This window comes from Pipra filicauda, unplaced genomic scaffold (assembly GCF_003945595.2).
Source record: "Pipra filicauda isolate LSUMZ 115617 unplaced genomic scaffold, ASM394559v2 scaffold3_size10097308_pilon, whole genome shotgun sequence".
In the NCBI taxonomy this organism is placed as follows: Eukaryota; Metazoa; Chordata; class Aves; order Passeriformes; family Pipridae; genus Pipra; species Pipra filicauda.
In genome coordinates, this window is record NW_024104532.1 from 8,392,756 (window position 1) to 8,419,313 (window position 26,558).

The following is a 26,558-nucleotide window of genomic DNA, read 5'->3' on the forward strand; positions in this document are numbered from 1 at the left end:
ATCCTCCTCCTCCCTGCCAGCAGCCTGGTGGGGTAAGTGCAGGAGGAAGCACCTAGTGCAAAACTTCTTCAGAGGAACTGGACACATGGGAGTGATGAGGATAAATATTTCCACTTTGCAGGCAGCAGTCATTGTGCTGACTGGTTCCCAGGACAGTGTGTGGCTCCTGGCCACTCCCCAGCTCACCAGGGCAAGGCAGTGAGGTGGGTGGCACTTGCCAAAGTGCAGCAGCGTGTCCTGTGTGTGCCAATGGCCAGGGAGCAGCTGCCACAGCATCAGGGCTACAGCAGCCACTGTGACCTTCAGTCTCCACGTCAAAACGTGGCTCGTGACTGGCTAAAACAGGGGAGCAAAGCCTGTGGATCTGTGGCTGTCGGGTGGATAAGGTTGGGCAGATCCACACACTTCTTGTCTCCACCCTCCCTGCAGGAGAGGCCCCACCACAACCCTCCACAGCCACAGAAAGGTTGATGTCCCAGCTCTGCACACCTGAATTGCTTTTTTTTACACTCTGGTGGCTCAGGGAATACTGTGATTAACATAATGGAGATGACAAAACAGAACAAAAAGCAAAAGGTGTTCCTTCCCCAAACCCTAAGAAGTGGGCAGCATTTTCTGGCAGCATTGCAGTCACACCTGCAAGGAAATAATGTCAATCAAAGGACTTTGTGAGGAGAATTGGCAGCATTTAATCCTGTTGCTTTTTATTGATCCCTGCAGTCCTAATATAAAGTGATGTAATAATGAACGATGTGCAGTTCCTTATACAGGGCTGCCATGCATCAATTTTATGATGTGTATTGGCTATCTCAGTAATGACAGAACCACCACTTTTCTCTGCAGGGCTGCATTAAATCAGCATTTTAAGCTGTCAGGTAATAATTCCAAGCTTTAGAATAATAAACTATATTTATACCATGCTCCAACATCAATACAGTGAATGGAAAAACATGCTCCTTTTCTGAAGGTTTTTTTTTTTGGAAGTAATTTCATTGTGTTAAACGGTATTTTTTGGTTGATTTTTGTTTTGTTTTGTTTTCTGGCACACAGAAAGCTACTCTTCTTCTATAGTAACAGTGCAATAAAGATGTGGAGGCTGGAAGGGAGAAAAGCCACCTGCAATTTTAGCTCAGAAAGCAAAGAGCTCTGTGCAGCCAGAGACACTGAAATAGTCCAGTTTGCTTCCAAACTTGGCTTTTCCTTTAGAAACATGGAATTCCTTTTGGGTCAGTCTCATCTAAGCTCTTGGTATGTCACATGTAGGTTGAAGCTACCACAAAATTCCTGCCTGGAGTGTAGCAGGTGAGAAATTCAGCCCCATGAGTTCCTCACCCAGACTCTTCCCAGAAAACCAAGGTCTCCCCCCACCAGGGAATGATGGCATGGTAGCTCCATCCTTATCCCACACGCCAGCAAGGGACTAGGTGTCAATCAGTAAAAGTCTGATGCAGTAAAGAAAGTGGCAAAGAAACCTTCATGTTCAAATCCTGGTAAGAGAGTAATTTATGTGATTAGATCAGTTATCTCATTTCCCAGTGACCATCTGACACCACTACTGTTGAAATCTTGTTTTCTGTTACAGCTTTGTGGTGATGGCAACATTCCCAGTATCAGAGAGAGCCTAAAAACACGTCCAGTTGTATTAAAAATGTTGGCATTTGCATCTGCACTCAACGTCTGTTGCCTTAAAGCCCTGAATCATGGCTTCTATTGCAGGGCCAGGATGGAATTTCCCTCCCCAGATTAATAAATAACTTGGCTTCCTATTTTTTTCCTGTCTTTGTCATCTTTTCTTCCCTCTGCAGAGTTGTGGACTGACTAGAGTTGAGGGCAGGACAGACAGACTGTCCTTGCTGCCATGATATCCCTCACTGGTGTGTCCTACTCACATGCCCAGGGCACAAACAGCTCAGGAACAAGCCTGAATCCTGCCATTAATATTCCCTGCCTCTGGAAGCAGACAGAGGCACCTGAGCTTGACTCCTTCTGCCTGCAGCATTATCCTGCACCATGACACCCTAAATGGATGGAACATCCCAGATCAGGAGATCAGGCTGCCCAAGGGATCAGCTACAGCACAGGAGCAGAGGCTGCTGATTTCAGTGAGCCCCAGCAGCACCCACACCTCACTGCAAAACTGCTGAGGGCTCTCAGCCCATTTCTGACCAGTTTGGTGCCACTAAAGCATGAAAGAAATAGAAATACTTGCACAACTCTACATTCAAGGCTGGGCAGGCTCCTTCACCTCTCAATTTTGGCTGCTAGAAAGCAAAATGGGAGAGGAGCAGTAAAGAAATAAGGGATTTTTCTGTAGCATTCTACGAATAGTGGAAGGAATAACACGACAAACAGTATGGAAAAATATAATTTTTCTAAATTTAGAAAAACTAAATATAGTTTTTTCTATATTATTTTTATATAGTTTTGCTATATTTAGAAAAATAATTATAAGTAGTTATTTAGGCTCCCCTCAAGGGTTAATGGTCTCACTGTGAGGAACACTTTTCTAGCAAGCATGTGAAAAAAAGTCTTATTTTCTCCAATTATTTGGGTGGCAGGTATAGAAATGCTTGCAGCAAGAGTAAAACCATTCAGGGCCACAGCTGTCTCTATACCCTCCTTCATCTCATAACCTGACACAGCTACTGGATTAACCAAATGCTGGATTAACAAGGAATGAAACCTGCAAAGAACATCAGGGACTATTTATGTACCAGCACACAGCTCCTTATCCTGTACATAATTTCAGGAACCACCCTCAATCATTTAATAGCTTCATCCTTCTCAAGATTTGGAAACATTTCTATCTGTTTTCCATCTGAAACATCTCTAAAATTTTGCTTCATTTCCTTTCAGCTCTCCTGAAATGTCCTGTGTATCAGTTTACACTATTCTGACAATCTGGTGGCTTCACAGGACAGTCTGACCCCAGCTGTGAGTTACCAGGAAGACCAAAGAGTGCTACCATCCCTCTCCTGGGATATACTGGGTGTGCTCCCCAAAATCCCAGGAGGGAGCACCCAGGACTGAATGATGGCTGGGAGAACAGCCTTAGGGGAAGGTGCAGAATGCAGCTCACACTGCACTGCACTCTCCTGGATTTGTCTCTCCTTCTTACTTTGATTCAAAGATCTTTTCCTGACAAGCTTTCCACAGAGCTTGACTTTTCAATTGGCTGTCTCCATTTGCTAAATTGCTCTGAAATTCCCTCTTCACACAAGGGATGAACACTGCTACTGCACACCTCTCAAAACTCCCCAACCCTCCAGATGTTTTACTGCCACTTAAAACACGAGCCTTTATTTTGCCCCTGTGAAACAGGCAGGTCATTCCCAAAAGGCAAATGCACACACAGACTTCACCAAATCCCAGATGAAGCAAGCAAGGCCAATGGAAAAGGTGAGTCCTGAGTGAGAGCCATCCAGCTCTGGATTTAAGGCTCCTGTTATGCTGCTTGAATTTATAAATGCACTAAGAAACACATAAGGAAACTGTCCTTTTTTTCTGATGCAGGTTAAGATACTTTGCAGTGACTGTTCTGTAAGTTCTCCTTTTGCCATGCTCTCTTCCAGAATAATTTCTCTGCTCTGAGGGTTCATCCACTATTTTCAAGTAAACCACAGAAAGCTAGAAAAGTATGTATGTATTCATTAAAGATAAAATGTAACATGATCTGAAGCATATATAGTCTTGCATTATTTGTATTAAGTTTGATTATTTTTGCCCCCAACTCATTGCCAGTTCAACCCCAGCCAAGCCAATGGGTGGATTTTCCCAGTGTGCAGAGACAACACATGCTCACCTGGTTCCTTTGTCAAGGGGAACACATTTGGACTCATGCTGGCAGGGGTTTAGGTCAGGAACACAGTGGTTGATCACCTCATCACACAGTTCACCTGAGGAAAGAGAAAAGCAATAAAGCTGTAACACAACCTGGACAGCCCTGAACACCCATGGTATCCAGGGATGGCCAATCTCCCTCAGTGGAGACAGCTCAGTAGCTCAGCAGGAAGTGACAATACAACTTGTTGAGACTTCATTAAATTGGGCTCCTTTGACCTACAGTGACCACAGTGTTTCCATCACATGGATTTGAAAGGCTGGCATAAAAAGTACTGACATGTAAACTCCACTTGGAGACAGACAAGGGATCAAATGGGCAGTTCCTGACCCAGAACCTCTTATTTCAAAGCAAGAAAGTGACACAAAAGTGAAGTTGCTCATTAGACCGTAGCATTTTCACACGGACACATATTTTAGCCATAGTTAATACTCTGCCAAAGGAGTCAATTGGACATCATTCTGCAGAAGAAAAACAACTCACAAAGTCTCCCCCTCGAACCTCTGTGACTCTCCATAATAGGAACCAGCTTTAGGGCTGCATGCAATTATAAAACATTCACTATTTATAAGAGAAGTACTAGCTCTATTGTGCTCACAGGAGATGATGTCTTTTCAGAAAAAAAAAAAAATCCATCACATGTAAGCTCAGCTCAGCTGTTTCTAGGTATGGTGTGTAACATGCCATGAACCTCCCTGGATTTGTATAAATTTTAATAATTAATAGTTGCAGAATGTTCAAACCCAGATAGTTTATTTAAATACAACCCTTCTCAGAGTCCTAAATTATTAGGTCACACTTCAGTACCCCAGGATTTGAGATCCAGCCAAAGACCACAGAAATCTTTGCCTTCCCCAGAATCCAACCTACCCCACACCTCCCAAAGCCTTGCAGGAAAAGCAAAGGTCAGGTAGTCTCAACATGGAAACCCTCAAAAGCTACAGTCCCAAAGTCCCCTGTGCAGCTCTATCAGAAGAGCACATCTGCAGGGTTTCAGGGTTATACATATTTTCTGTGCCTATACACAGCACATACCATCACATAAGCAAACAGGCCATGTGGATAGTGTGGGAAAAAGGATAACATGGGAGGCACTGGAGGGCTGGCAATGTTCTGGGGTGTTTTCACGGAGCTGCAGCTCCACCTGCCTTGGAAGAAACTCAAAAACCCTTACATTTCTCTACACTCCAGTGGCTACGGAGAAACACTTGAAAACACAAGCCAAGCAAACCACAAAGGTCAGAATTCAGATGGAAAATGCAAATCAGAACCATTCATCTCTTATCAGTTTTGTGATCTGGCAGGGGTGTCTGAGAGCACAATTTTGAGGATGACTCTGGTGTTGATAGGTATGGTTTAAGTTGTTAACTCCCCCAGCTGCTAATGCTCAGTCAGGTTATTTCTCCCACATGTCCAGCCTCCCTACAGTACAAGCTACATCTCTCTTGATAAAACTCTTCATATTAGAAGGGAAGTATAAGATGTGTTTGCAAAAATTACCCAACTGTTTTTGTGCGTTTCAAACATGGAATATCTGCTGTGTCTTCTTTTGAGAGCTCTCAGGCGTAAATGAGACACTGGAGCGAGAATACAAGGCATGAGAGGGGGCAGCACCAGCACAATCCCTGTACTCATGTGCCACACACCCCCTCATGACTCATTAGTGGGCTGGGTTTGGCAATACTGGAGAGGTCTGACATGGCAACCTGCAGTTTATTGTTCATAGTATCAGTTATAAGACACCCAATTCCATCTGGAGCCAAGGAAACCCAGGAAGTCTCCGCTATGAAATACTACCAAGTCTTTTTACAACCCTGGATAAATCCTGGGCAAATGTCATGAAGGTATCCAGCTCAGGAAAGGGGAAATGCCAGTTAAACTGAACACTGCAGATCCATGGGAACCAGGGAAACAGATCATTCACTGGCCTTGAGGTTTGCCACTGTACTTTACTGCTCCTCAAAAGCAACTTGAGATGCTCAAGTCTTGCCATAATAAAGCCCTCTGTCACTGGGGACAGCTATTAACACTCTGAGGTGGCAGAACTGGAGACAGGTCTGTTTAATGCAACCCCCAAATCCACAGGCCACCAACCCTCCCAAATACTAACAAGCAAAGGGACTCCCTTGGACCTGAAAAACAGCAGGTCAGACCTTGCTCTGATGCGTGGAACAACTTCCAGTTTGTCATCTCAGAATTCCCCGTGTCCCTTGGGTGCTACGGATCTTATGTGAGAATAAACATGAAAAGAAACTAATTGGCTGGTGACACTAAAAGGACTCAATAAGCTGAAGCTTGAAGTATTTTTGGAAGACCATTTAACACCTGGATACAGTGTGGATAGATGCCTTCAACTATGCTCTCACCAAAAATGGTCAACACATACTTTTGAAGTTTCTTTTTTTGTTTTGCTTTGTTTTGAGGAAAAGGAAACAGGCTTTAAAAAATATGAACAGTTTCAAAACTCTCAAAGGAAATCATAATTCTTCTTAAAGTATTCTTCTGAACAGTCTTGACAAGTGCTTAGAGATCCAGTAAAAATCTCCCCAAATGTCAAATATTATGACTCACTGTGTCATTCTGAAGACACCACTATCAAAATGTAGGAGAATTCTAGGCTAGGTACCAAACACAGCATCCAAAAAAATGATATTTTTCATGCAAAACTTGGAACATTTAAGGATCCTTCCTGTTATTTTTCCCATCTATCACTCATTAGGGAGTTCATTTGGGAACGCCTTGCAACTAGAGCAGCCTCATCTCAGGAAGAGAATACTTCTGGGTCATTATTTCAGGCCCCACCAGCGTCCAGTAGACACTGCAGAAAGCATGCCAGGGAAATAAAACACTTTCTGAAAATAAAAAACCCAAGGCACCAGCTACACAAAGTCTTTCTCTCCCGTATTTTATTCACTCAGAAAATATCTGGGCCAAAAAAATCTGCCCTCAGACCTGAGAGTGCAACATTCATTGGTTGCTTTAATGTCAGTATCAGAGGAAAAATCTGATCCTCTGTTTTTTTAAAGTGACACAGAGCTGCTTCTCTGTGCAGCAATGAAAAGTCCAGTCCAAGTTTCTCCCTGGATAGTTATGTGAACCCAAAAACAAAATGGACATTCATCCTAGGCCAGCTCCTAGCAGCACTGATTGTCTTCGTGGAAGATGTTTGATCGTGCTAAAACAAGAGAAAACTTCAGTGTAACGCTTTCCCAAACGTAGAAAACAATCCAACCTCCCCATTTTCCTCTCTCCCACACATTCTCAAATCAGAGCTCCACAGGTTTCTCAAGTGCTTGTATAAAATGGACTGGGAAACCACAGCTATATTTCTTTTTTAATCAGTGAAGCATTTTTCAATCCTAAATAATGGAGGAAGCACTCTGACCTACCACAGAAAAAAAATTGCAATTTTCAGACTGGAACCAAGGTATACTGAGAGGTGGAACAGTAACAGGTGGATCTGCCATTGCTGCTGACTCATGAATTACAAAAAAAAAAAAAGGAAAAAAAAAAATCTCCAAATAATAACAAAGGTATTCTGACCTTTTGAAACTACCTCCCTTGTCCCCTTCACCAGCACTGATTGTTGTCTTAAGAAACCGCAACAAAACTTTTTTTTTTTTTGCCTCATGCAACATTTTCCTGGTCCTATTTTTCAGCAAAATCCTGAATTTCACGGGGCTTTCCGCAGGGCTCACTGCTTCTGAAGAGCTGCCAAGAAACATGCTTAGGCTTTTCTGTAGCCTTCCCCACGTCTCAGAACGAAGCCAAAACAACAATAGAGCAATAAAGAGGACTTTTACACACAGTTTAATAATCATCTTTCTTTTTTCCATTCTGTGCTGTCATGAGAGCTATTTATTTCATGCCCCATTAGGCTTTTAAAGCCAGGATCCAAGTTACACTATTTCTCCTTAATCAGTAAAAGGGAAACTGGATGCAGTAAAAGTATTTTACTTATTTATCTGTAAGTAGAACTGCAGTTCTGAAAAGACAATTTAGAGTACCAATTTGCAACCAGTGAGTTCAATGATTTTTCTTTTGTTCCATAAGTCACTTGGGTGATACTTTGTTCTGTCATTCAGAGCATTCAAGAAATAACTGATGAAGCAACACAGAAAATATTCCTGTCCTTAACGCTAAAGAAGTTTTAGCAGGGCCTGGAAGATGAACAGTAAAAATACTGTCAAGAATTTCATAATATTACTTGAGAAAAGGAACGTGCTTGCAGTGAGGAAAGGATGGGGAAAGCCTGGCCTGTGTCCACAGAGAAAATATTTCCAGGCCGGACAGGGTAAGCACTTAAACAGTGGGTTGCAATGTTCTGAACTTTGCCAGGTAAGTCAGAATGGAACTCTTGTCTTTACTGCTAATAAAAATTCATGTGCTGTTTTTCTCCTAAGAGATTACTCACTTTATATCTAATAATTTGTACCGGAAGAAATGCCTTCCTTATTTTGTTTTCCCCTGTTCTCTTTTCACTCATTTAAAAAGAAGTCAGCGCCAACTGGAAATCTCAGAACACTGAACCCAAAAATGGTTGGGTGGAACAGATATAGGATGTTCCTCCAACAGTGTAATTCAGTAAGGAATGTTGTTGATGTTTGATGAAATCGATTTGAGGCTCATCTTAGAAAATAAAGAAAAGATGAATTTTTTTACTTCCAAGCTGTTTGAACTTGCAATGAAGAGATGAGAAACTCTGTGAAAATCCTTCAGTAGCAAATGCTGCCATGTTAGATATCAAAACATCAAGGAAATTACCTGGAATGCACTGTAGCAGAATTCTTTCTGCAGGATTACTGAAGTTTGCTCTTGCTTGATGAACACTGCCCACAGTACTTAGTAGGCAAAGAACTAAGATTTACTTTGTGCTTTTTATCCTGTGTTAGTTCTTAAAATCTTTCACTTACCAGGTTTCAACCTGTTAAGTGGGAACCTAAAGTTAGATTCAACATCGAGATTCCCACAGTGCCTTGTTTTTCAGAATCAAGGAGCAATTATCCCAAATCTTGAGGTTTAACGAAAGGATAATGGATAAAACAAGATCTGGGTATGGAAATAATGATCCTTTCACTATTTCAGAATCCTGAAGAAGGAATGTGTTCTAGTTCTACGCACCGCCAAAGCATGAAAAACCATATTCAACATCCCAAATGCCACACAACGCAGTCTGTGAGACTGAACCAGACAATTTCCAGTGCTCCTACAAGGTGCATTATCCCTCAGAACCACTGTGCCTGGAACAGATCCTGATTTTGCTGGACTACCTAAATTTTTGAGCTGTATTTCTTTATATGGATGCCTTCCAATTTGTCTGGAATCTGTTAGGGATTGATTCAGTTATTCACACAGTCTAGTGCAGTCACACCTGAGATGTCACACGTTAGCTGAGACGTCCTTCCAGAGCTGGCAGAGAGGACACTGGACACACTGTAGATTCATATAGTCTGAACATGGGGATGGGGAAACGGGGGTTGTGATCTGTTCAAAACACTTTGTCTCTGCCACTTCTTCCTCCTCATGCTGTTCCCCTGCTCCAGCATGGGCTAAATCCCATGGGACACAGTCCTTCATGACCTGCTCCAACCTTCAGTCCTTCATGACCTTCACCAATGTGGGTCCTTCCCTCAGGCTGCAGTTCTTCAAGAATTGCTCCACCGTGGGTCCCTTCTGTGGGATACAGTTTTTCAGGAGCAGACTGAAGGGACACAGTTCCTGCCAGAAAACCTGCTCCTGCCTGGGCTCCTCCTCTCCATGGGCTGCAGCTCCTGCCAGGAGTCTGCTTCAGGAAGGATATTGAGGTGCTGGAGCAGGTCCAGAGAAGAGCAACAAGGCTGGAGCACAAGTCCTAAGAGGAGAGGCTGAGGGAGCTGGGGTTGTTCAGCCTGGAGAGGAGGAGGCTCAGGGCAGACCTTCTCACTCTCTACAACTCCCTGACAGGAGGGTGTAGCCAGGTGGGGGTTGGTCTCTTCTCCCAGGCAGTGATCAGTAAGACAAGAGGGTAATCAGCCACTGGAATGGGCTGCCCAGGGAGGTGGTGGATTCCCTGTCCCTGCAGGTTTTTATGATGAGACTGGATGTGGCTCTTAGTGCCATGGGCTGGGAACCACAGCAGGGTTGGATCAAGGGTTGGACTTGATGATCTCAGAGATCCCTTCCAACCCAGCTGATCCTATGATTCTATGGGTTCTCCCTGGGCTGCAGGGGCACAGCCTGCCTCACTGTGGTCTTCATGGGAGCCTTCCCTCCTCTTTGTCACTGGCCTTGGTGTTTGCACGCTTGCTTCTCTCACATTTTTTCATCAGCACTGTTGATGGGCTCAGCTTTGGGCAGTGGCAGGTCTGAGAGGGGAGCAGCTCCCGATCTCTTCTCACAGAAGCCACCCCTGCAGCCTCCTTCCTCCTTCTGCCACCAAAACCTTGCCACGTGAACCCAACACGGTGCCTGAATCGAGGGAGGTCTCTGAAGAGCACTTCATATGCAGAAAGATTTGCTTCTTTCTCACTGTGCTTCTTCACAGACTGGATTTAATGAATTGTACATCCCATTTGAGGATGATTTCATCCCACCCATCCTTTAGGACAGCAGTAGCTGACATTCCATTTTCTTATAGATACACTGTTTCCTGATGAACAAAGAGAAATTCTCTGGTATATCTTATTCCACAAACATGACACTTTACATTTTACAGATGGGAATTTGACCAGAGGAAATCCTGGAGCTGGAGCACTCCAACATAACAGGACACCCATACTGAGGCTGAAGACAGGCTGCAGCTCTGCCAGTTACTGTGCTATTTCCTCCTTTAGTCCCAGAAGATGAGATAGGAGACTCCAATCTGATAGCAGTGACATGTGGTTCTCTTCTAAAAAAACAGGGCTGGAAATTGGGCTTAGGCTCTTGAACAAAGCCAAAACCTTCCAACTCTTCCAGCTCTTCTCATTCCTAGTTACACAACTGGGGAATGTGGGTGCCTTTTTATGTTCTGCACAGAAAGCAAACACACTTCATATTTGCCAAGTAACTAAAACTGAGACACTTCCATGTAAGGCAGCACTCTTTCAAATAAAAGGAAGAAAACAGACCAAACTCTGACCACAATTTTCACTCTTTGTCTTGGGGAAGTTATAGCTAAGGTTCCAAAATTTAAAAGAAGCTGATAGTTAAGTACTTGTTTAAGCCTTCAGTGTTTATTAGGCAGTCCATATCCTTGTGGCTGAACCACACTACCTCAAACCTTCCTGTTTCTCTATCAAACATGCAGTTAAAAACTCACAGGGTGGCAAAAGCAGCTGCAGTGCCATGATCCACCTCAGCCCTGTCCAGCTGTCACTGGTGCCTGTCCTGGGGTGGTGTCACATCATCTCACAATGGTCATGATGGGAGAGCTCCAGCACAGGGGCAGCCATCCCACAGCTGCTTTCCCTAGGGTTGTTTGGCTGGTCTGGGTGCTTGGCTCTGGCCAGGCAGCGTCACCACAACGGGATAAACCAGGAAAAGGGCCCATAATCACTAACAGGGAGTTCTGCTCTGTCTAAAAACAGCATAGCTGCAAAAATCTCAGATACCATCTACCACAGGACACCACAAGGTCCCCTAAGGTAAAATAGATCTTAGCCTTCTCTTCCAAAGACATCAAACCAGAAATAGTTTTTAGCTTTTTTTTTTTGATTATTTATTTTCAGATATATATTTTTTTTCTGTGATACAAACTGCTTGCAGCTTTTTCCCAGGGAAACAAACTATTTTAAAACACTTGCTCCCCTCCTCTCTCTGTGTATTTTAGAAAAGACCTATTTTAAGCAGTAGAAGCCACTAATTATTATTTTTTAGGTTTCAGAACAAAGAGGGGTGGGTATTTGTTGAGGCTTTTTAGGATCCTTGGAAAGTAGGATTATATTTCCTGGGGGGATTTTTTTTTGTGTGGAAGTGCTACATATTTCTGCTTGTGGCTAAAATCAGATAGGAGGAAGGAAAAGTCCCAAATAAACTAGCAGGTAAAGCATAAAACCATTTGAAGCACACAGTACATGTTTGGTGCAGCCCATTTGTTCCTTTATATATGTTTGGACCCCTCTTCACTTGGATACCCAGAGGAAAATGAGGCTGAGGAGAGGATCTCTTTGGAGGTAAGAGATGCTGTATTTGAATCTAGGACTATGAGCAAAACAGTGATGGCTCTCCAGGAGGTCTGTGACAGCAGTGAATAAGAAAAAGAAGTGGAAGGGAAAAGCTCTGTGAATTGCACCCTACATTTCTAAACTCTAAAGCCAGGGAGAGAGCAGAATGTTTGTATAAGGCAGAAATTAGAAAAATACAAAAAGGAAAAGAACTGGGGTGGCTTATCTAATTCATAGCTTTCTCTTTTGATGTTCCTATATATGTCTCTTTTTTAAGGAGAGGAAAACCTACAAAGCTGTAGGGAGGAGCTCTAATCCACCAAGGGTACAACTGGGTTATAAACCAGCCTACACTGCTCAGAGCTGCCTGGATTTGGGGTGCACGATTATCCTGGAGGAAATACATGTTTGTAATTCAGCTTCAGGATTAAAATAACCAGCTGGGCAGAAGAAAAATAAGACATCAGCTGACAATAAAAGCCATCAGGACTCTACTACACAGCATGAGTGTTGGTTTGGTTATTGAAATACAGGCCACAAACACTGAAAATATTGACTTTGAGAATGGTGAGGAAACCTGGTGGTGCAGGTAGAGGCTGGAATGTTTTCATGGTATTCAGCACTCTGCCTCCCCTCCTCTCAGTTTTGTCTTCTTTAACTTAAATTACTACTTCATAGAATCCATTTGTATTTCCACATTGTTTTGGAGCTAGTAGATGGAAAAGAACTAGGAAGGAGGTTATTGTGTGAGCGTGGGTTGCTTTTTGGTGTGGGTTTTTTCTTTTTTTTTTAAATGAAAGTGAAATGGGGCTGGAGTGTGGGAAATTCTCTCCTCAGCAGTCACTTAACAAATTGGGCATTTTTCATCTACTTCAAGCGGGGAGAAAGACTGTCAGAGAATTTTAAAGGAAAACACTGCAAAATGTTATTAATTGAAGAAAGATTTTTGGCCTTCATTATTCCAACCAGTGAAAGCAAAATTCATGCATCATAATTTGGGATACTGTTTCCTAAAAAGGCTATAATGAGTAAAACTAGACAGACAGAACATGGAGCAGGAAAATACTAAGGTATGGAAAAAACCAAAGCCTGGATACTGCGACTCTGTCAACAGTCAAAATTTTCAACACGCACATTTTTAATTTGCATTTCATTTAGGAACATAAGATTTACTATTGTGATTTAACCATTACTCAACTAAACCAAGGGGGACCCGAACTATTTCTTACAGAACAACACACATACACACACGCTCTTGGATCTTCCTCCTCCCTGTAGTCAGACTATTTGTCCTATTACAACACACATTTGTTCCACACATGCAGCATTTACTGAAACATCACTGGAGTCTTACCAGAATTGTGGCATCCAAGCCCACAGGAGTGATGAGGGGTTCAGGGTACCTGCCTGGCAGTGCTGCCAGAGCCTGCCTGCCTCTCCAGCTGAACAAAGCAGGAATCTGCACGAACTGAGCTGGGCACCTCTAACCAACAGCCTGCACGTTACTGCAAACATCCCCAGAGGATCAGGACAGAAATGCTCCAGTGTAAAACACACCACTCTTGAATTAACGTGGGGTGTAACTTCAGCACCTGCTGAGAAATCCCATCTGTACCCAGAACCAACAACTCTTGCATAATTACATTGATAAAAATTGATAAAAATGTATGGTCTGGATTTGTTCAGCCACAAAGCCCAGTCAGTGACCCTTTTAAAGAAATTTCTGTTCTCCATACAAGTGTTGGTGAGAAAAAAAAAGCTTGCTCTGTCTACCTACTCGTTAACAACAGAACTAAGTATAATATTTGGGCACAAGACAAAGGGATATTACCTATATTTTCTGTCCTACTGGATACACCCTGCCTAAGGATGTCTGTGCCCTTTTAGGCAAAGTCCCACATCAAGAGCTCATTGTCCCCAGGCTACTTCACAGGAAAGCTGCTTCCCTGGACAGTACTCTCTGCCATCCATTCTTTGTTCATTCGAATAGAGATCAAATCCATACAAAGCTTTTCTATTCCTAGCATTCCTGTGCAGTACTGAAGTCACCTGCACCTACTTTTTTTTTTTTTTTAAATAGATAATGATATTCCTTCAGTATAAAAAGTTTTACCTAAAGAGAACATACACAGAGATGCCCTGGATGTCACAGCAGACTTCAGTCAAACTCTTTGGTCAACAGATCCCTCTCTTTCCAGGTCAGGCACACAAACCCTTCCCAAGTATGTCTCCATGACTTGCCTCTGTGCTTCCATGGCATCTCCTCAGCTGCTGCTCAGTCAACTGAGCAACTCCACGATTTCCAACCTCTCATGTTTGGATTCAACTCTTAGAGGACCCTCAAAACCACAGCTCAGGTTTGCTTGGCTCGTATGTACTCGTGTTTGGCTGACGGCTTCAGTTCTTCCAGCCATTTCATGCTGCTCCCTCCCTTTGTGCTCCAAGGCCAGGTGTGGCTCTGAGGGGTGTTTCAGCCCAGGCAGCTGCACTGCAGTCAGTCCTTCCAGCTGACTGATCAGGTTGAAAATGAAATATCCCCCTCCAAAATGGAGGGAAAGCAGGTGAAGGCAATTCTTGTATCACAGTTCACTAAACTCTTCCTATTTTAAGCAACACGAACTATTGGAACCCTTCGGATTCTGTTTTAAGCAACACCCCTATTTTTGCAACCTTTTTCACTTATGATTCACATTACATTTTCCAGGAGTATTTCTGTCTTTTCTTCAAAAATTCATTTTGTTTCAGTCTTAGTCAAACTTACTGCCTGCACTGTTAGCAGGTGCTTATGTGTGCAAATGCTTATTGTGTGGCATAAACAGTTGTGTGTGATCCCATATGGCAAGATGGGCCTGGTATGTCACAAGCTCCTGCTAATAAGCAGAGCCACAGCACAGACAAAATTCAGGTGGGAAAAAAAAAAAACAACCCAAAAAAACCACTGGAAGATGATCAAAAATATTTCAAAACTGATTCTGAAGTATCACACGAGTTCTCTGGCCCTTATCCAGATGGTCATCTGAGAAAATATCCCAATCTACTTCTTTCCTACCTTTTTTTATCTGAAAAAAAAAATAAAATTCTGCAATAATCCTGCAGAAAGGAAAGCACATTTGCATGTATACTGGATTCAGTTCCTTACTAGAGATGTGTTTTCTTGGCTGGGCAAATATATTTCCCCTTGTAAATGTAAAGACTCTGCCTCTTTGTATTGAGTCCTCTTTGAAACCACCCAAGAGTAGCTGACAAAAATAGTGCACAAATAAGCACAGTGGGCTCAACATACTACAAGCAAAACTCTTTGCTAAGCTTAAGTTTTTTAGTTTTTGGCAGAAATATAATTTTAGAGCTCCAATAAACGTGCATTCAAGTCATAAGGCTTTTCTCAGCTGAAGATTTACTTGGGCCTCCTTTGTATCAGCCACAAAAAGTATTTTAAGAGTTTGGAAATTCTAGAAGCTTTCCTCCTGCTTTACTCAGCCACTCAAGCTTGATCCTCATTAAATCCCCTGACATGTAATATATTCCAGTGTACAAGAAGCCCTTCATTCCTTCCCCATGCTCTGAAGGTAATAAACCCATTTCAAAGGCTGGAAGTAGGAACTGTTGCAGGTGTTTCCTCACCCCTCCACGCTGAGCCAGGAAGGCTGGGCTAACACCATGTGAATTAGTCTGTTCCAGAACGACTTGAGAAAAAGCATTTTTAGATCCCAGTTAAGAGGGTTTCTGCTCTCACAGAAGGGTTTGGGAAGGAATTTATCTGAAATGCAGGATGGACGCTGGAAAAACTAAACCCATTTCTAACTCAGTCACCAACCTCTGTGGCCATGAGCTCGGCAGAGGACTCTGTCACCTGCCAGGGGTGCACACTGAAGTCCACAGCAGAGCCCACAGCTTCTCACACAGCCTTTGCTTCTCCACTGGTGGAATGGACATAATGAATTTAAGCAGCACATTGTCAGGCTCTTTTTTTTCTTTTTAAATAAATGCAGACCTCTGAGACCTCAGGGGAAGGCCATGCCCTAAAAGCCAAGATTTTCCAGAACAGGTGTATATCAGATTCAGCTCAGAGCTGGGAATATTTCTGAAATACATTTAGAGAGTTTGTATGCTGAGGTACAGATTTATCTAACACCTTAAACACTATTTTTAAATGTATTTTACAAATGAGGCATCAGAAAAGCAGCCATATTTGTGAGCACACTTATTGCAATATTAATAGAACTAACATTTCTCCAGGAAGAAATCCAGGTTGCCTTAAAATGGGACTAGATTTTCGGTTAATTATAGGCTCATACACAAAATAAACATGCATTTGGACCCTTCCCATCAGGCACTTCTCATGGATTCTTGCTCTTTTGTTGTGGCCCTTTCTTACCTGTGTAATTAGGAGGGCAGAGACAAACATAGTTGTTGATCCCATCCACACACGTAGAGTTATTCTCGCAGTCATTATCCTCACAGTCATCTGGGTTTATTTCACACCTCTCCCCCTCATACCCAAGGAGACAAGAGCAGCTTTGGAGAAAGAAAAAAAAATTAATAAATGTTAGCATGGATCTGAAGGATATTTGAGGCATAAAACTGAAATGAAAACATATAGAAGTGAGTTGTTGGAGCCAAATTCGCTGCTGCTGTGAGGTTCAGGGCACTTTAACCCTATGTGTTTGGTGAAGGATGCAGTCTGATGGTTCATGGGGTCATGAAATCATTTACATGAGACATAAAAAGCATCAGCAGGAGCCAGGCTCTTCCATGCTCCCTTTGCCTTCTTCAATGATAACTTTTGCTCTGAACTGAAGTAAGCAACTCCAGGGCAGGGGAGTAAACACTCATCACAATATTCAAATCCTTGGCTTCTCTGTTAATGGTTTTGTGGGAATGTGGACACTTTCCTACTGAGGACTGCACAATCTCAGGGCAGCTTGGCAGCTTTTAGGTAGTTCACTCTCTTCAAAGACCAACTTGAATTGAGTTTACAGACAGGAGCATTTTCTTCTCATTACCACGCTGTCACTTGTCCAAACAAGAAATGCTTGGGAATGATTGCTTTTACAAGTGCAGTCAGGTTTCAGTACTTCTGCAGCTCCTCCAACATCTGTTTGCAGAAGGGCTGATGATGCCCAGATAATTCAACTAAAATACAGACCATGGCAGAGCTGGTAATGGTTCTGTGAGGATGTGGACATCAGTGAAGAATAATTGATGTATGGTCCCTAGAAGGAGTGTAACAAACTAAATGGTTGAAGAATGACCTGACACTTTTTTCAATCTCCATTTCCTTTCCTCTCTAGATCTAGAAGCTATGGTTACAAACAGAAGCTTTATATTTTAAACTGTCTGTAAGTGATGAAGAGGTTGACACCAGAGTTTCCAAAAAGAGAGTCTAAAAACATGTTTTAAGTGCTCTGGTCATTTCAGTGGCTTATAAGAAGCCAGCAATGGTATTTGAAGTGTCAGTTTTGAAGTGCCAGCATTGCTGTTCACTCACTAGTCACAGAAAGGGTTGTTTTGAGTCCCAGTCCAAACTACACATTCACTCAGCTGTTCATTTCCTCTCCCATGCAAGCTCTGATGGCAGAAAAGGAACTGAACAAATGTAAAGCACTGCTGATGGATGAGGATGAAAACCAGAAAGCACCACAGCAGTCACAATAATGGCCATCCACTGCTTTTAGAAACCAGGAGAATTGCTAATGCAGGCACAGCTGCAGGGGACCTTTTTCAGCTCAGATGGACAAAGTGGACATGAGGTGGTTAACCTGCTTTATGGAGGTGTCACGGGGTTGGGATGGGGAATGCCCTGGAGAAACAGATCTTCAGAATCTGTGAAGAAAGCTGCATGGCTTTTGGGCTGGCTGCTCTGAGTGTGACACTGCCTTCCCTTCCTCCTGCCTGCCACCGACGGAGCAGAGCACAGGGACTCCCGTGGGAGGGATGGCACGGAGTTTTCCATCCACCCTCAGCAGCCCTAGGCTGGACCCTGAGGATTAGGTTAGATTCTTCATGATGTGCCACCTCAGAAGGGAACAACAAAGAGGGGAAAAAAAGTGGGAAGGGAATGTGTCTTGAGCCACCACAACAGTAAGGTCTCCCAGACAGGTAGGGAGTAGGGATACCAGGCACAGTCACCTTCATTCAGCTCTGCAGGGACCATCCACAGGTCGTGAGAGTTAGAAAACCTTCACCATGAATAACCAAAACCAAACTGCTCAAATAAATCCAAGTTAGGACACAATAAATCAATAAGGAATATTTTCTTTTCCTGTCTCGAGCTCATTATTGCTAATAAAACATGTCCTCTTGCTGACCCTGCAATGGTCCAGAGAATCACAGGAGGCAGATAAGAAAGAAGAGCTGGCATACCATCTTTTGTGGCAAATGTCAGGGAGGGGGTTAAAAACATCTAATTAAATACAGTGAGACATTCATCACGTCTCCCTTTTTGATTACAAAACCCCATTTTCAGGGGTTTATAACTCAACCATAAAAATATGCTCCAGGCTGCAAATTGGAAGACAAGGTCTCCGTTTGGGAGCAGAAATTTTTCTCTCCATTTAAAGAAAAGCAACAAGAGTGGCTTTGTGCTGGTGATTTTTGTATGAATACAACACCATTCTCCTTCCACAAAAGGATTGGGACAGCTTGGATGTATGCAATTAAAAATGACATTATTAAATACTATCACAGTAATGGTTCAACTCAGTGGAGTTACCATTAGTAACAATTCATATGGGATTGTTAATATACAATTGCTCAATATTAGGACACATTCCATACTCAGGGAAATGTCAGAATAATTGATGGCATTTGGCTACTGGTCCTTGTGTATTATAGGGAGTCTTTACATTACTGCTTACGTGTGATTCTTTATTTTGATTTGCATTCAAATGTGCCAGATACGAGGCCTGAAATTAAAAGATAAAACACACCACTTGGGACTCGGACTGAACCACATGTTGAAAGAGCTGCAGTTTGGGACTGCTTGTATGTATTCTCCCAGAAAAAGCTTAGAAGAAAAATGAAGTCTGCTGAGTGACTGGAAGGTCATCAAACTTGGGTTCCAGCTGACCGAGAGAGAAAATGAATTCCAGGGTCAATGACGAAAACTTTGTAGTGACTCAACAGTGAATCCCTGTGAGACAGCATTTCATGTGGACCTTGGAAATAATGGAGCCATGCAGGAAAGAACTGTTTTCTAAGATGCTGTGATCACGTAAAGGTTCAGATTCCCCGTTCCTCCTGTTTAGGGACCGGTGTGTTTTCCCCTCCCCCTAAAAAGCCCAAAATAAAATCCCACTATCCTCATGAAGGTGCAAGGGAACACAAAACTTAATGACAATGACAACATTTTTGGGGTAAACTTTTGCAGCTGAAGTATTCTGTAAGTTTTTTTTTAGGCTGGCAATTTTGTAAGTTTGCTATATTTGATTTTTTTAAATAAACTCTAATGAAATCATTTAACATCTGTTTATATTAATATATATACATACAGAGTATCAAGTTTCAAAAAAATCAGCTTTTAAACAGAGATAGTAAATTCTTTCAGGACTATTACAATTTCTTGGTAAAGAAGCTTTTTATGTCTGTATCCCAAAGGAGTAGCCTGCGAGTCTGGAAGTGCAATGTTTTTCCTTGAACTAGGCAGAATTAACACTAGGCAGTTAATCAGTTCCAGGATTTTACATTTATGAGGGAACTTTAAGTTTGTGGAAAAAGCTAAAAAAAAAAAAACAACCCTGATCTGGGAAACGGAGGGTAGTTTTATGTGGAGAAAAGTTAAAATAACCCAGAGCAGTTGTTTCCCAGCACCACAGGTTATCGGAGATCAGCTGCTGCCTGTGGCTAAAAGTGAAGCAGAGCTGACAGCTCTGCCTCCTGCCAAAGCCTCACTCCCAGGAATGCTAAACCACCGGGGCATGTCTGACTGACCATCTTTTTTATCAGTCTCAGTAAGTGACTCTTTTTTGGCAACTTTTTTGTCAGGGAAGACATAGATTAGATTAGAACAATTCAAAGGGAGGAAGAGCTTGATGTCTCCAGTGCTCTGAGCCACACGGTGTCACTTATCTGTCCCTTAGCGCAGAGTTCACGCCTACTCGAAGAAAGAGAATTTGAAATTACTCAGGATTGAACAAGCACAAGGGTAAAAGAAGATGGAATAACTCCAGCTGAACCTTTGCCCTTTGCTGTCCCTCCAGGATCTGCTGTTCCAGCAAACCTGAGCGCCTCAATCCCCTGCTGCTGTGAGCCCTTGTGGGGACCAGGCACAGCGGGGCGAGTCGGGCTGGAATCTCAGCCAAAACTAAGAGTTTCCTGTCTTTGGGGGAACATCACCACCTCAGCATTATTTAAAATGGTGGCTTTTTTGTCTAAGGCTACAGGAACTTGAGAGTTAAACTGCTTGGCATTTCACAGGGAGAAAGCTTTGGCTTAAGTTTCCTTTTTACAAGAGTAAAGATTTGACAAGTTTGGCAGCAGGGCTTGTGTATGAATATATTTCCCTAGGGAAGAGAATATACAGAAGATATAATTTCTTTTACAGGCCACACAACAAAAAAAATCCAAGGAGGCCTCTCATGAAAATGTTTTTGACATCCGCTTCCTCACAGCCTATAATCTAAGGCAATGCTTTCCCATCTTGATGAACACAATTTATGTGCATGTAACTCTGACTGCTGCCATCCACTGGAGAGATTTCCCACCAAAAAACCCCAACCCAACCAACCAAATCCAATCTCAAAATGTTTCTTTTTCTTCCCTGTCACCCGACTGTTCCATCCCCGCACCACATTTCCCCACAGCCAAAGCTCCACAGTGCTCCAGACCCACAGTGGCTATAGACTGACTGAATTAAAAACAAGGAGAAAATAGAGCTATGCTGAACATTCAATTTTATGCAGCAAGATTTTGATGAGATATGGTTTTATGTGTCTTTTATTAGACCAACTGAAGCTATATAAATAACTATAAAAGCAGAAACCTTCCCTAAAAAGCCTTGAACGCTGTTAAGCAACAAAACCACCCCTGCAGTTTTATAAAGGATCTCAAAAACAATGCTCATTTGGAACTGAGGCAAAGCCTCTGAAATTGTATAATTCTTCATGAGAAAAATTCAGAAGTGGCTTTTATTTCAGGTCATTCAAACCTTTTTATTTTCTACCACGGGACAAAATAAAAATGCTGAAGAAAAACCCAATCCAAAATATAAACTGGAGCCTTTCATTCTCGTATTATGGATATTTTAAAATGTTTTACTATTGCATTTTTAGTATCAGCTGTATTTTTGAAAAATGAGTACTGAGTGACAAAACCCAGATATGCTAATATGGTACAATTTTGCTTTGGCAAAAGCTGATAAAAGCTATCTAAACATTATTACATGAGGGTGACTAGAAAAGGAATTGGAACTGAAGACCACCAGACCTTTATTTCTCTCAAGCAGAAACTAAACCTGAACTTTTACTCCAAAAACTGCTGGACCTGCTAAAATTGAACCAAGAGGAGGTACATCAGATCAGAGCAGTGGTTTCACCAAAATCTCTGGAGTCTGTCAAGCAGCACAACCACACACAGAGACAGAGGAGCTTTGGGGCATTTCTTCCATTTTCTGCTTCTTGTTTTGCAAGAAACACCATAAATGCTGAGGACCAAATCTATGAAAATTTCAGCAGCTCTTCTTTAAAAAGAAATTCTCTATCAACTTTCATGACAACCAGCGACCAAAGACTCAAACTTGTATGTTTTCAGTTGTGAAATAGTGCCTGTAGCAGCACAGATCTCCCAGCTACCTCGTGAAAATTTCTGCACTTCTCTTGGGGTATCCCCACCTATGTTACAACTGTCTTAACCAGGCAAACTAAAATCTGCAATATTCAGCTGCAGAGGTGGTTCTCCTGCAGGCACAACATTCAAGATGTGGCAATCTCCCCATGTTTTTTAATTGTTTCTTTAAAGCCCGTTTGTCTACAAGATTCTTCAGTTATGAAAACATTTTGCATCAGGTTGTCAAGCAACAGATGCTCACTTTACAAATACAAAAACAGCTAGATGTGGGATTGAAATGCCCCAAGGAAAATTAGGATACAGATAAGACAATGCAGATCAGGGAGACTGCTCAAAACAGCTCTTAAGTGTATATTCCATTATAAAGAAATAAGGAGGTTTCACAGGAAATGATATGTCACACCAATGAAACCAGATTAATTATTCTGTAATACAAATATAAGTGTCACATGCAGCAGTTTCTACGAAGTAGCCATTTACAGCTCAGTAATGCAAAGTAGAAACACATTTAATTTTGTCATCTCATTTTAAATGAAATTTGTGCTACTACCTGAATCCATCTTTATTTGCCTCGGTGAGGTGGCAGGTCCCTCCATTCTGACATGGGTTTTGAATGCAAGAATTAATGGGCACACTGCAGTCTCGACCCTATTTGGGAAAATTCAAAAGAAACAAGGTTAGTAGGAGTCATGCCATCTGAATCAATGTCTCTTGCTCCCTCACTCTGCTCGTGGCACCACTTACAGGAGGTCTGTGGTCTTCAGACCCATCACATCACCTAATGTTCTTTATTGATGATCAGATATATTCATCACTTCAGGGAGAATTGGGGCAGGGTAAGTGTTCTGACCAGGGGGACTGGTGGGTATCTTGGCATCGTTTCGGTTTCAAGATTTCAATGAACTCTTTCATTAGGCTGTTTTAAGGAAACAGCTGGTTTCACCATTACTCTAACACACTTCAATGTTAGTTACAATGAAAAGAAAGAATCACAACCAAAGGTAAGCAGGAGGCCACACACAGCACAAGCCCATGTGGAGCCAGCACTCATCAGCTGCATTTACCAAGTGCTCAGTTAAACACTGCAACAACACACTGTGCTCATTACTGAGAGTTGTCAGAACCCACAGGGGAAAGTTCCTTTATGTCATGGGAGCTGAGTTTGAATTTCTGCACAGAGCACACCGAATCCTGTTTGAGATATCATCATTGAATCAGTTCCCCTCTTAAAGGTTGCCTTAAAACATACATCAGCTCCAGCTGAGCCTCACCAGCTTGAGCAACCTCCTCTGTTACTTTTATTGGCCCTTCAAGGCACAGACACATGTCTCTGATCATTGTATTCTGATGATTAGAACATGCTCTTTGTAAAATGGGCAAATACATCGAAAATTTTGGTCTTGCTTTTCAGTTATTCACAGAGTAGGGTGGAGTAAAGCCACCTGAAAGTCTCAATACTTAAGAGATCTCTGCAATCACAAGAAGTTAAAGAGATGGCTCTACTCTTCCTACCAAAGATCCTGTTAGCAGCAGCCCTCTGCCAGCTCATCTGCTGGAAAGCTGGTAGATGACTGCAGTCAAGGTGAGAAAAATATCTTGGGAAATATATTAGTTCAACCCAGACTGTTGGGTTTTTTTGTCTTGGTTTATAATCATTCTATACCTTGTACTTAAGAGGAGTAGCAATGATTTCTAAGTTGCTAAACAAAGCAGGCAGATCCCAGCCTGTGACATCAATGTGTAGAGTTGCAATATTTGTGTATTAGTAGTATTGAACATTATAGTCAGAATCATTTAGGCTGGAAAAGACCTCTGAGATTATCGAGCCCAACCTTTGACTGATCACTGCCTTGCCAGCCAGCCCAGAGCACTGAGTGCCACGTCCAGTCATTCCTTGGACACCTCCAGGGATGGGCACTCCACCACCTCCCTGGGCAGCCCCTTCCAGTGCCTGACCACCCTTTCAGTGAAGAAATTCTTCCTGATGCCAAACCTGAACCTCCCCTGGCACAACTTGAGGCCATTTCCCCTTGTCCTGTCCCTTGTTCCCTGGGAGCAGAGCCCGACCCCCTGCTCCTGTCAGGGAGTTTCAGGGAGCAAGAAGGTCCCCCCTGAGCCTCCTTTTCTCCAGGCTGAGCCCCCCCAGCTCCCTCAGCTGCTCCTCATATCCCTGACTCTCCAGACCCTCCCCAGCAACGCTGCCCTTCTCAGGACATGCTCTAGCACCTCAGTGCCCTCCCTGTAGTGAGGGGCCCAGAACTGATCCCAGGATTTGTGCGGCCTCAGCAGTGCCCAGGGAAGAGGGACAGTCATCACTGCCCTGGTCCTGCTGGCCACATTACTCCTGATACAGGCCAGGTGCCATTGGCCTTCTTGCCCACTTGGGCACTCCCTGGCTCATGTTCAGCTACTGCTGACCAGGACCCCCAGGTCTTTTCCCCCCAGGCATCTTTCCAGCCACTCTTTTCCCAGCCTGTAGCGCTGCAGGGGGTTGTTGTGACCCAAGTGCAGGAGTCAGCACTTCACCTTATTGAACCTCACACTGTTGGCCTCAGCCCACGGATTCAGCACTATACATATTACACTTTACATGTTATATTATACTTTCATCCAACACCACAGAGGAGCTTTGTTAACAACGCTGTATTTCCTGAGGCTCTGTCTCCAGCATTCCCCAGAGCGAGGAGAAGCAGCTTTGCATTTTAAAAATTCCTGCCAACACAAGGAAAGAGGGACAGCCTTTTTCCATAGCTGAATCAAAAGAGAAGCGTTTCCAAAGAACAACAGAAAGACCTGGCCACCCCCCTGCCGGGCTGTGAGTTCATGCCCAGCACAGCGGTGCAGGCAGCACGTGAGGACCTCACCCAAGCCCTGGCACAAAGGCTTTCTGCTTCATCCATGCTGCCTTTGCCAAACAGCCTGTCCTTCTCCATTTGAAATCCTGAGTCCCCAAATGTCTCAGGGAAGAACTGGGAAGGCGCCGAGGGAAGCTCCTGCGGGTTTTATTTCGGCGCCATGTGGCCCCGCAGCGCTGTGTGGATGAGAGCCATGCAGCACCAACACTGCTCTGCTCCCACCTTTCTCCAACACTGCCCCTCTTTTGTCCATCTGTCTTGTGAATCCTGGCTCTTTACCACCTTATTGGAGTGTAGCTGGAAGATGCTGGTTATTACATTTTTCCCATGTCCCTGTCTCAGACATCAGTTACTTCTGTTTCATATGAATTCTTCATCCCTGTATCACTAAAATATTAATCCCTTTGCAGCCAAGTATAGCAAGAAGCAAAGCATTTGTTTTTTTCTGAAAGTTTTTGTCACAGTTGAACACCATGTAAAACAGTCCCATCAGTTCTACTCTAATTCCATAGATTAATTTGAATATTCTTGTAAAAATTTAATAAAGATAAATGTTAAAATGAGAGCAAGTCTCTCACACTGGCACATGAAATTTTGCATGACAGACTCAGCTCTCATTCCTGTACTGAACATGGCTGAATTATCGGCTTCTTGGGCCTCAGGCAGCAGGAAAACCCATCAGTATCTGCTGCTGAGCCAAACTTAATTGCAACACTAAGTTGCTATGTGGCTTTAGGAAAATTAGAGACTCTCTGACTCAGTTTACTCATTGTAATAAATGGGCAAACAACACTTAATCCTTCTCCAAGGATTATCTTCTCTGAGTTGACTTTATCAACAGCACATTGTGATCCCACAAAACAAGTACAACTTCCCAAACACAGAAGGCTATGAAAACAAAGAATTCTGAAAGGAGAGAAGCTGCAGAAAATAGTGGTACTAATAAATCTACAGCAAAGCAAGGCCATTTTATTTCTATACGAGACTGTCCCTACCCAGAAGAGCCTAAAGACATTCTAGAAACATCTTTCAAATGAATAATGCAATTCTCTAGTCTCAATTTACAGTAAGACTGTTCTTACTGGAAAAATGGAACTGCTGTCAAGCATCACTAAAATTAATTTATCTGTGAGTTGGGAAATACTCTTTGAATTACATTACTTGGAAATAACTATTGTTACAAAGGAGAATATTGTCCATTTGCTTCAAGACTAAAGAGCCCCTTCATGAAGTCTGAATCAGAAAAAGGGGTGCAGACTTTGTTTCAAGGACAGGCAAGAAGATAGGAATGTCTCAGCAATTCAGAGAAAGAGGATGAAGGTCCCTCTGTGTGCAATATTTTACTTCTAGAGCTTTTTTAGGATGCAATAAATTTTTGTCTAGTGTGATAGGAAGGTATCAGATCCAAAACACTTCTATATATTTTTTTCTCATTTTCTGTGGAAGAGAAACAGTTTAGGCGTTGAAACAGGAAATCTCTGCAACTTATTAGAAGACATATATGTTCAGAATCCAGCTGTTTTTTTAAAGCTGAAGTACCTCAGCTGGTCCAGACTTTTTCCAGCTCCATATTTCAGTGAATGAAAACAGAACTATCCACCATAAAGTGTCAGTTCTTTGTTTGAAATTACCCTTACTGGGCATTCGTGTATCTACAAGCTGTTCCTCAGCACTGCTGTGCCAAATTCCAGGCTTTACAAGTATCCAGTACTGGGAACATTACACCATGATCAGTAAAACACCCAAGAACAAGTAGCAAAAAACTAATAAAGACCTCAGCAGGATGAATAAGGGATAATGCAGTTTAAAAAAAGCACTCATTTGCTTTGACACCGTATCAACTACTGCAATGATATTTTTAAAATTAATTTTCATTAATTAGTATTGCCTGTGGAGACTGAGAGCTTCATCCACGTTCACATGGCAGAGATTTGAACTCTGTCCATCTTAACGTGA

The 26,558-nt window shown here is 42.6% G+C and overlaps 1 protein-coding gene across 3 annotated transcripts in view; it reads right to left on the minus strand.

The window, feature by feature from the left end:
• Positions 1–26,558, minus strand: part of SLIT3 (slit guidance ligand 3) — a 479,094-nt gene that overhangs the window by 33,069 nt on the left and 419,467 nt on the right. For all 3 annotated transcript variants that reach the window (XM_027722165.2, XM_027722164.2, XM_039385199.1), the window contains 3 exons: positions 22,298–22,395; positions 16,340–16,479; positions 3,803–3,896 (listed from right to left, as the gene is read on the minus strand). In XM_027722165.2, the coding sequence (XP_027577966.2) occupies positions 3,803–3,896; positions 16,340–16,479; positions 22,298–22,395 (332 nt within the window). The remainder of the gene's footprint in view (positions 1–3,802; positions 3,897–16,339; positions 16,480–22,297; positions 22,396–26,558) is intronic.